The 12,186-nt window shown below is 33.4% G+C and overlaps 1 protein-coding gene across 1 annotated transcript; it reads left to right on the forward strand.

Moving 5' to 3' along the window:
- The first annotated feature begins 9,647 nt into the window (after positions 1-9,647).
- On the forward strand, positions 9,648-11,053 carry LOC9327553. Its single transcript, XM_021011147.1, has one exon. The coding sequence runs from the start codon at positions 9,853-9,855 to the stop codon at positions 10,822-10,824; it is 972 nt and encodes a 323-aa protein (XP_020866806.1). The 5' UTR covers positions 9,648-9,852; the 3' UTR covers positions 10,825-11,053.
- Positions 11,054-12,186: the final 1,133 nt, after the last annotated feature.

The following is a 12,186-nucleotide window of genomic DNA, read 5'->3' on the forward strand; positions in this document are numbered from 1 at the left end:
ATTTTAGAATCCTAATGAAAATATTGCATGCACAATTATTCGTTATTTTCAAAATTGCTTGCACAATCAAATTTTTAAATATTTTGTAGTGTCAACCTTATTTAATCTATCTGATCATATAATCTTAACATGTCGTCTATTATAAGGATCATAATTTTATATCATATAATATATTACATTTAACCCTCCGTCTAATATAACTATTTTAAATATATCTTTTTTAAAAATCAAATTAAAGTATTTATAATTTTTTTTTATCTTTTTAATTTATTAAATATTTATGATATTTATTAAAATATTAAATTAAACTATTTTTAAATGTTCCAAATTAAAATCTTTAAAAATATTTTTTGTAGTATATAAAATTATGAATTTCAAAAAAGAATTATATGAAATTAAATAGAAATATTCAAACAGTTATAAGGATCATAACTCATTTGTTCATATAATATATTATATTTAACCCACTGTCTATTATAAATATTTATTTTAAAAAAAATCAAATTAGAGTATTTATTGATGATATTCTTTAAATATTGATGATATTATTGAAAAATATCAAGTAAACCTAATTTTATATGTTGCAAATTAAAATATTTAAAAATATTATTGTAATATATAAAATAATACATCTCAAATAATAAATATATGAAATTAAATATAAATATTCAAATTCTGACCCGTTACTTAGTCGAAATTTTTGTTGAACTTATTTTTGGTTAAAATATATTACTCAAATGTGAATTTTTGACCCCTTAAATTTTTTTTTCATAGATTTAACAATTTATATTCGTTTTTAAAAATTCAAATCTTAGCTTATGCAGAAAAAATTTACGTTTTTTTGTTATATGGATGATATGATGATTTATTTGTTTCATAAAAATAGAATCATATAAAGATGAGAGGTGAAGTATAATGATTAATAACAAATTAATATGGTAAGTTAGATATCAAATCTTATATGTTCATTTTGATTGGTAATTCTTTTTTTTAAGTTAATAATATATTTTCGTTTTTAATAATTAAATTAATTAAATTTCATAAATAAGTACTCCCTCTGTTTTTTAAAAGTTGTCGTTTTAACTGTATTTGGACAAATTAAGAAAAAGTATACAATGACTATATTAACCTCATAAAAATGACAAGTAATTATTTACAAATAATTTGTGTTCAATAAAATGAGGGTAATTTGGGTAGTTATTGGCATAAATTATATTATTACCTTAAAACGACAACTAATTTAAAACAAAAAAAAGCTCTAAAACGACAACTATTCGAAAACGGAGGGAGTATTTGACTTGTTTATCCTTAATGAGCTAAATTAATTTACTCTTTATATTTTTATATTTAATGGCATTCTAATCCCTGTTCTAAAAATCGGCCGCCTATCCGCCTAGACGCGGATCGGGTGGAGACCGCGGCGATTTTGTCCAAATCGGTAAAAAAAATCGGTGATCCGATTTTTGTCCGCCTAGACGGCGCCTAGCCCAATTTTTTTTTTTTTTTACATTTTTTTCTTTTTTTGAATCTAAAATTTAAAACGTCCCACTTATGTTCATAATTTGTATAAAAATCATAAGTTTGACCTTAAATTCTTGTTTTCATGTATTTAATGCAATTTTAAAAACAAAATTATAGAAATTTCATATTTATAATAGATTAATATGTTTTTAAAATATTAAATAGCCTTAAAACTAGTCTCCGATTAATCCCCTTTTAATCTCCGATTTTTTTGCTAGGCGCTAGGCCCACCCTCACCGCCCGACTAGCGCCTAGCGATTTTTTAAACAAGGATTCTAATGTAATAACTTACAAAGGAGAAGTTTATTAAAGAGTAATTATAAATTATACTCCCCAAATAATAGTATAGGATATATATTATAGAAGTTAAGAGCAATATGCTTAAGTTTATATATATAAATAAAACATAGATCAAATACAAACCAAAATAAAACCAGCAGAAGTTATACATTCAGATGTGAATTTGAAATGAATAACATGATTGTTACACGTTTTCAACAAATATCATACATAATATTTTAAAATTTTATCCGATAGTGCATTATTTATATAATATCAGTATATCACGTAACTTGTTTAAAACATATCTATATCTACTAAATTAACAGTCACTTTTTTAATAACGGCTACATTTTCCTCTTGACACGTTAGCAAAACACTATTTTTTTTTAGTTTTGTTTTGCAACTGCACAAATAATTATTTTCATACAATACTTTAATATTTACAACCCTGAAATCTTTTCCTCTTACTCGCCGCCATCTCTCTCCCACGATCTCCATGACTACATTTGCAAATTTTTGCAAAGAATATTAACCCAATTCCTTCTTGCAATTGATTGATCACCTTATTTATACGGTTTCATCTTCTTTGCGAATTAGTTTTTTTAATTCCTCACCTAGCTCCGACCCGGTTACTTTCTGGACGTAAAGTTGGTCGCCGAAATATACCATTCTACCATTGTCCACTTTTCCTTCACAAATCACAATTCCTCATCAATTACTGATGAAGAAGAGAACGAGAACATAGTCATTCTGAAACACGAGAATAGAGTGAATTGCGGACCGCAATGATAAAACACGAGCACGAGAGTGATTCTGGTTTTTGAAATCAAATTCTGGTGCCGCATATATTATTATTAACGTGTATATAGTCATAGTTTTGATCCGGTTTAAAGACTCTGGAATATCTGGTTTATAAATCTAATTATGATGTAATCTCGGTTCATGGTTGGTTTAATATGTTGTTGTTGTATATATCCGTTGTAACGACATTTTGATCATTCTAATGAGAAAATCTGGGTTTCATCAAAACACTAATATGGTATCAGAGCAAATCTCGCTCAAATTCTCTGAAATTTTCTCGGATTCTTCTCATTTTCTTTGATTCTTCTTCAAATTCGACCTCCGATTGTTACGGCGATTCCAAATTTGTGCTTAGATTCGTTATCGGTTGCTTAAACTCATCTTTGCGAGCTCCGATTTTGGTTGAATCTTCACTCCTGAGCTTCGTTTGTTAACAATGGCGAAACAGAAGAAGAAGACGATGGTTCGGGACTCGCCTGAAGTTTCCGATGCCTCGCCGATGCAGACGCGTGCTAGATCTACTCTCATAGCTGGTGAACACAATGAGGTTACATCTCATCCTCAGTTTCCGGCTAATCGCAGTAGATCCGATGCAATTTCTACGGGGATGGAGCTGTACAACAACGTGCATAGTCCTTTCTTCCTCCATTCAGCTGATCATCCAGGTCTTTCTATCGTTACTCATAATCTAGATGGATCGAACTATAATAACTGGTCGATTGCGATGCGAATGAGCTTAGATGCGAAGAATAAGCTTAGTTTCGTTGATGGATCTTTACCTAGGCCAGATACTACAGATAATTCATTCAAGATTTGGAGTAGATGCAATAGTATGGTTAAGTCCTGGATACTGAATGTTGTTAATCAAGAAATCTATGACAGCATTTTGTATTACGAAGATGCGGCTGAGATGTGGAATGATTTGTTCTTGCGGTTTAAAGTCAGCAATCTCCCGAGGAAGTATCAATTGGAACAGTCTATAGCTTCTCTCAAACAAGGAAATCTTGATCTATCTACTTATTACACCAAGAAGAAGACACTTTGGGAACAATTGGCTAATACCAAGTCGTCTATTGTGAAGAGGTGTAACTGTGATCATGTTAAAGAATTGTTGGAAGAAGCTGAGACTAGTAAGATTATTCAATTCCTTATGGGATTGAATGATAACTTTGCTAATATCAGAGGACAAATTCTCAATATGAGTCCAAGGCCAGCGTTAACAGTCATATATAACATGCTTGACCAAGATGAGAGCCAACGTCTTGTAGGTTGATCCATGTCTAGTACATTGGTTAATCCTACGGCTTTCCAGGTCCAAGCTCAGACTGTTCCTGACCAGAATCAAATTCTTTTGGCTCAGAGTGGTTATCAGAAACCAAAATGTTCTCATTGTCATAAGATAGGTCACACTGCTGATAAGTGTTACAAGTTGCATGGTTGGCCTCCAGGGTCTGGTCCAAAGTGGAAGAAACCACAGACTATTGGCTCCACAAACCTTACTGCCACTCAACTTGCACCTCCAGTTGACCAGAAGATAGAGAAGCCAGTAGATACATCTGATATGTCTACAGCGCAGATTCAAAGTGTCATTTCTTATCTTAGTATGAAGCTTCAGACTACATCTGTTGAATCCATACCCGATATGAATTGTGCCTCAACTTCAACATCCGTACCTAGGGTCTCACAGGTCTCAGGTACATTCCTTTCTCTCTATTCCAATGCTTATTATGACATGCTTATTTCTTCTATCTCTAAAGAACCAGCAGTGTCTCTTAGAGCTTGGGTAATAGATTCAGGAGCAACTCACCATGTCACTCATAACCGCAGCCTTTATGTAGAGTATAGAGTTCTAGATAGTACCTTTGTTACCTTACCTAATGGATATACCGTTAAGATAGAGGGCATAGGATTCATTCAATTATCTGATACTATCTCTCTATTTGATGTGCTGCATATACCTGAATTCAAGTTTAATTTGATCAGTGTTAGTGTGTTAACTAAAACTTTAAAGTCTAAAGTTAGTTTCACTTCTGATGCATGCTTTATTCAGGAAATTACACAGGAGTTGATGATTGGTAAAGGTCTTGAGGTTGGCAATTTATATGTTATGGATTTCAATGAGTCTGATCATTCAGTTTCTTTAAAAGGTACTAGTTCTGTCTTATCTTCTCCACCTGTTTGTTCTAGTTTCATTGCTGATGCAACTTTATGGCATAAGAGATTAGGCCACCCTTCACAGTCTAAAATTGAATCTCTTGCTGATGTATTGAGTTTGAAAAATGTTAAAGATATAAATAAAAATGACTCTCATGTTTGTCACATTTGTCATTTGTCTAAGCAAAAACATCTTCCATTTAAATCAAGACAGAACATATGTAATACTGCTTTTGAATTGCTTCACATAGATACATGGGGTCCTTTTTCTGTTCCTACAACTGATGGTTATAAATATTTTTTAACCATAGTAGATGATTACAGTAGGGCTACCTGGATTTATTTGTTGAAAGCTAAATCTGATGTGTTGCGTGTGTTTCCTGAATTCATTCAAATGGTAGAAACTCAATATACTGTTAAAGTCAAATCTGTGAGGTCTGATAATGCTCATGAACTTAGATTCACTGAATTGTTTGCTGCAAAAGGAATAGTTGCATATCATTCTTGCCCTGAAACACCTGAACAAAACTCTGTGGTAGAGAGAAAGCATCAGCATATATTGAATGTAGCTAGAGCCCTGTTATTTCAATCAAATATACCCTTAGAATTTTGGGGGGATTGTGTTTTGACAGCAGTTTTCCTGATTAATAGATTGCCTAGTCCAGTTCTAAATAACATGTCACCCTATGAGAAACTAACTAGCAAACCACCTGAATATAAAGCCTTAAAGTCATTTGGTTGCCTATGTTATAGTTCTACCTCACCAAAATAGAGACATAAATTTGAACCTAGGGCTAGAGCTTGTGTTTTTCTAGGATATCCTGCTGGTTATAAGGGGTATAAGCTACTAGATATAGAGACACATGCTGTTTCTATTTCAAGACATGTCATATTTCATGAGGATATTTTCCCTTTTATATCTTCCACTATCAAGGATGATATAAAGACTTTCTTTCCTCATTTACAGTCTCCTGCACCTATTGATGTTCAATTGCCTCTTGAGCAAACATCTTCTGATGCACATCCTCATCATGATGTGTCATCTTCCAAGGCTTTGGCTCCTTTCGATTCAAAGCCTAACAGACAAAGAAAAACCCCTAAACACTTGCAGGACTTTCATTGCTATAATTTTACTAGTAATATTGTATATCCCATTTCAAACTATATTTCTTATTCAAATATATCTGAGCCTTTCCGTGTTTTTGTTAACACCATCACAAATAACCCTATCCCACAAAGATATTCTGAGGCCAAGGATTATGAGGTATGGTGTGATGCAATGAAGGTTGAGATTGGTGCTATGACAAGGACTAAGACATGGAGTATCTGTGCTTTACCAAATAATGTGAAAGCCATTGGTTGCAAATGGGTTTTCATTATTAAACATCACGCTGATGGAAGCATAGAGAGATATAAAGCCCGGTTAGTAGCAAAGGGGTATACACAACAGGAGGGGATAGACTATGATGAAACTTTTTCCCCTGTTGCTAAGCATACTACTGTGCGTCTGATGTATCTTCTTGCTGCTAAAATGCGTTGGTCAGTGAATCAGTTAGATATTTCTAATGCCTTCCTTAATGGTGATTTGGATGAGGAAATATATATGAAGATACCACCAGGATATGCAGATCTTATTGGAGAAGTCATGCCACCTAATGCTGTTTGTAAGCTTCATAAATCAATTTATGGCTTAAAACAAGCATCTAGACAATGGTTTCTGAAACTTTCTTCTACATTGTGTGGTATGGGATTTGAAAAGTCTGTAGGTGATCATACTTTGTTTGTGAAGTTTGTCAATGGAGCTTTCCTTGGCGTTCTGGTGTATGTGGATGACATTCTGATTGTTAGTAACAATGATGATGCAGTGAAGAATTTCATTACTGCTATGCAATCTTATTTCAAGCTAAGAGATCTTGGTCAGTCTAAATATTTTCTAGGCTTGGAAGTGGCAAGATCAACAGCTGGTATATCTCTTTGTCAGCGTAAATACACTCTGGAGTTATTGTCTATCACTGGTTTTCTTGGCAGTAAACCTTCTGCAACACCACTGGATGCCAGTATCAAATTGTCTAAAGACAGAGGAGTTCCTTTACCTGATACAAGTACATATAGAAAATTACTGGGGAAGTTGATGTATCTACAGCTCACGAGACCTGATATTACTTATGCAGTCAATACTCTTTGTCAGTTTACTCAAGCTCCTACAGATATTCATCTTACTGCAGCTCATAAAGTTTTACGATACTTGAAAGGCACAGTTGGTCAGGGTTTGTTCTATCCAGCAGATGATAAGTTTGACTTTAGAGGTTTCTCTGATTCTGACTGGGGTTCATGTGTTGATACAAGACGTTGTGTAGCTGGCTATTGTATGTTTCTTGGTGACTCATTGATGTCTTGGAAGTCGAAGAAACAAGATTCAGTCTCCATGAGTTCCGCAGAAGCAGAGTTTAGAGCCATGTCTTTGGCTACTAAGGAGATGATATGGCTTTCTCGCATTCTTTCAGATCTCAAGGTTCCACTTCAATCACCAGCCTACCTGTATTGTGACAACATTGCTGCGTTGCATATTGCTAATAATTCTGTATTTCATGAGCGTACAAAGCATGTTGACCTTGATTGCTACAAAATCAGGGAGTCTGTGGAATCTGGCTTCTTAAAGACCATGTATGTCAAGACCGAGAATCAATTGGCAGATGCATTGACTAAGCCATTGTATCCGGCTCCGTTCCGAGAGTTGATATCCAAGATGGGAATCTGCAACATATTTGCACCTTCATCTTGAGGAGGGGTATTAACGTGTATATAGTCATAGTTTTGATCCGGTTTAAAGACTCTGGAATGTCTGGTTTATAAATCTAATTATGATGTAATCTCGGTTCATGGTTGGTTTAATATGTTGTTGTTGTATATATCCGTTGTAACGACATTTTGATCATTCTAATGAGAAAATCTGGGTTTCATCAAAACACTAATAATTATTGAGGTATCAAATTTGTAAAATTTCAAGACTTGTAGATCTCTTCGTTTTGCATATATCGTTCTGGGTCTCAATTTCAATATTATTTAGATGTATAAATTGTGAATATTGGTATAGTAGAAGTTGGGCACATCGAATACATGGGCTTCAATGTCAAGGCTTTATGGGAAATATTTCCGGGAAAAGAGCAATTCCACGGAGCAAATCGTGGATACCAAATTGTTAGATCGTGATGAATCCAAGGTAACTGTCATTTATTTTCTTTGGTTTTCGCTAATCGTTGATTAAGTGGTCTTAGACCGTTTGGGTTTTTGCTTTGAATACACCACTTTTCCATTCCCATGAGTTACAGAATAGAATCTACAGTATCGAGACTTAGAAGTGTGGTATATAGTTAAATTTCATTTTTGTTTCTAAATTTCGAATCTCTTTGTTCTCTGTTGCAAAAGGATATCTTTCTTTTCTATAACTCAGTAACTTTGGTTTTCTGTACTTATTTTTTTTTGGGCAGCAACAAGTTAGACATAAAAGAGAATGGAGAAAGTTATAGGTGAAAACAACAGCACGATGAAAGAGTATGCACAAGATCTCCATCTTTAAGGTTTCTCAAACATATTTATCAGGCTATTGATCCGGTTATAAGGGTGAAATCTCCAGATCAGCCACCATGTTTCTGATCACAAAGACACAATTGGCGATGATAATTGAAGACAAGAGATGAGACTCAGACTGAGATTGTTATACACGTGTATTTGCTCTTATACCACCTATATTCAATTTAGTTCTCTTTTTCATTTTTAAATGTTTTCTGAAATATTCGGTAATAAAATTTTCCTATTGGTAAAACAACATATTACGTCCGTGCATAGCACGGGCCATAATGCTAGTACACATAAAATCAAAACCTACATGATTACGATTTTTCCACGGCATCATTTTCGTAAATAAAGGTGTAAAATTTGGCTATCTAGGATCTAGCATACTAAACCCTAACAGAAACTCTCATGTTGACAAAATAAAAATCCAATGGAGATTTCAAGAGATTTTTTTATATTACAATCTTCGAAAATAAGAATCTATATTTTCACTTTGAATTGTTGGGCTATTTCAGCTGACATTTTTTTTGTTTTTGTAAATTATGAATGTGGTGCGATGCTCTAATTTAATCCGACTACTTCTTGACCTTCACAAAAAGTATATAATAGGGTTGGTTTTCAATGGCCCTTAATCCACTTGTATAATTGGGTACAATAACTAAACACGGAAAACTAAAAAAAAATAGTGGTTCCAAAATCCATATTTGGATTTTAAGTTTAAGGCCACACTTGCGTCTACTCATTTATTGGGCTTTTGAATTGTTGGACTATTTCAGCTGACTAGTTTTATACGACTACGGTATGAAAATTGATAAGTGTTTTTTTTTTTTGGTAATAAATATACACGTAAAAATAATTGTAAATAAACATCTATTACTATTATCAGATAATGAAATATCTTGTAAGAGATTTATCAATTGAACTATAGTCTCATTCAATGAACGATTAAGACATTATCTATACTAAGCGGTAAAAAGAAAAGAATGAAAAATCTGAAAATCAGAAATACTCAAAACTAAAAATCTGAATTACAAAAAAAAAACAAAATCTGAATAATAGCTGTCTGATAACAGTATTTCAAAATTTGAAAAGAAGTTATTATTAAGTTTTATCCGAATCTTTTTGTTTGTTAAGATTTCTTATCACAAAAAAAAACCCCAATCTCTCCTTAATTTACACTTTTCACCTTAACAAAAAACAACCGTCCAATAGTATATCACCACACAAATGACGTGGCATAAAATAGCGTACCTTGGACAAATTTCGAATTAATTTAAAATTTAGAGTGTATATGCATAACAGAAAAGATCCTATTTTCTTCTCTCTCTCTCTCTCTCTCTCACTTTCTCATCATTTTCTCTCGTTTTCTCTCCTATTTTTCCGTCGTTTTCTCGCTTCCCTAAATGTTAATAGTGTACGACATTTCACAGTGACCACCACGCATAAAAGAAAAACCACTGACCTCCATTTTTTTCTTACTTTGTCTTATTCCTTTCCGTCGTTTCGTTTCCCCAGAAAACCATGACGACGAATCCGATCAACAAAGAACCGGTGAACGAATCTCGAAACGACGAAGTACAACAGACTGATGATGATGATGATGACGATGACGAGCAGCTTCCTTTTTCACTAACCTTGGGTTCAAAATCGTATTCCTCTAAGATCCGTCCGAAGACGTCACCGGTTCGTAAAGCTCCACCACCGGAGTTCGCTGGACCTATGACAACGTGGCCAACACCTGCTGATTTATTGGCGGCGCGTTCTATGCCGCCTTATCCCACTCCGCCGCCGCATCTGATACCGTCATGGATGAGTGACTATCCTGATCACCAGAGACCTAATCCGCCTCAGCTGTTTACTAATTTCTTCCCGCCGTCAAGTTTCGCTCCTACTCCGTCAAATCTAACTACTCCGCCGGCGATCAGACCAGTAACCGCTTCCGTTCGTGGTTACAGATCACAATCCACCGCAAATCAGAAATCCGGTACGATTTCTCCGCCGTTTCCTTGGGCGACTAATTACCGTGGGCAGATACAAAGCCTTGAGTATCTCGAATCGAAACAGATCACAACCATCACCGGAGAGGTACAATGTCGACACTGCGAGAATGTTTATCCGGTAAGCTACAATCTAAAGGAGAGATTCGCGGAGGTTGAGAAGATTTTCTTAAATAGGAAGAGGATAATGAGGGAAAGAGCTCCTTCGATTTGGCTGAATCCAGAACAACGGAGATGTGAGCTTTGTGGCCGTGAAAAAGCTGTGAAACCTGTGATTGCTGAACGGAAAAGTCAGATTAATTGGTTGTTTTTGCTTTTGGGACAAACGTTGGGTTTTTGTACATTGGAACAGCTCAAGAATTTCTGCAAACATTCAAAGAGTCATCGTACTGGCGCTAAAGATCGTGTTCTTTACTTGACGTATTTGGGTCTCTGCAAGATGCTTCAGCCTAAATGTGACCTCTTTACCCGTGACAGTACCGGCTCTAAACGGTGAGCTGATTTCTATCTTCTTCTTCTTCCTTGGTTTGATTCAATTTCAGTTTACATTTGTGGAAGATCTTTTGAAACTTTGATTCGGTTTTTTTTTTACGATATTTGGACTGTTGCTTTTAGGAGAATAATTGTGCAATTGCATTGCATGGATTATCTTTTGTCGTTTTCTGCTTCGTTGTATTCGGGACTTTGGTTTAATATCTCATTAATCTATATTATGGTTTTATATATGGATTATCAGTATCTTTTTACATTTTAATTTCGAATTCTCTGCATAATAGTTGATAGGTATTGGTACTATATAAATGATTTTCTTCTGATATTTTGACAAAAAAAATAAAAATTGTGATTTGACATTAAAGAAGATATTTAGAATGTTAACAATCTGTCTAAATCTTAACAGTTTTTCTAATATATGGAAAATTCAAAATTAATTTTTGTATGACCTCTAATTTCTAAATATATATCATATCACAAAAAGCATATAAAACAAAAATTGTGGATAATCTCCAACTTCCAAATGTTGACAAAAAAAAATAAAAAAATCTCCAACTTCCAAATATTTATCATATCTTTAGATATATATCTCGTAGATATGACTAAGTTATTGACAAAAATGATTAAATTGGAAATCATAGACACTTGAATAATCGGGGATAGATTTTATATTTAGGGGATGTTATTGGTTCCTAATTTACAAAGAATTTTGATGATTTTAATAAAATCATATAAAGTAAACAAATGAAAGATTTTAAACTATTGCTAGAGAGTTTTCGAGAGTTTTTTATAATCTTATTGATTAGTATTTCATAATTTTGTAAAGTTTCCCAAACAATCTCTTTATTTTGATGATACTTTTTATGACTTTATTTTGTGAAGAAAAGTAAGAAAGTCATAAACCAATAACATAATAATTTAATTCATTGACAATTATAGATTTTTTTGTTTTAATTGAATAACACAAAACTTTTAATAACTTTGTAAAAGTATGAATCTAATAACTCCAGATTTACGAGATTTTAGATTACTTTTTATAAATCTTAAATTAATAACATCAAACTTTAACAAACTTTTTAAAAATCTTGATTGAATAACAAAAAATTCTACATAATAAAGTCACTAAAACTCTATTTAAATCACAATCCAATAAACACACCCTTAATCGAGAAATGAAAGATATAGTCAGCTCACATTGACTGACCCTTTCTTCGCCTATATTATGAATCATGCACGCATGTTTTTAACTGCCAAATTTTCAATTCCAGAGTCAGATCTTTTGAAAAATTCACCAATTGATTTCATAAAATAAACCGTGTGCTGTTCACTATCGTCAGACCGGTTATACCGATATTAGTAAGATTTT

Source organism: Arabidopsis lyrata (genome assembly GCF_000004255.2).
Source record: "Arabidopsis lyrata subsp. lyrata unplaced genomic scaffold ARALYscaffold_1, whole genome shotgun sequence".
NCBI lineage: Eukaryota > Viridiplantae > Streptophyta > Magnoliopsida > Brassicales > Brassicaceae > Arabidopsis > Arabidopsis lyrata.

Excerpts from the sequence above, each read along its gene's own strand:
- LOC9327553 (XM_021011147.1), top strand. The coding sequence starts at position 9,853 with ATGACGACGAATCCGATCAACAAAGAACCGGTGAACGAATCTCGAAAC.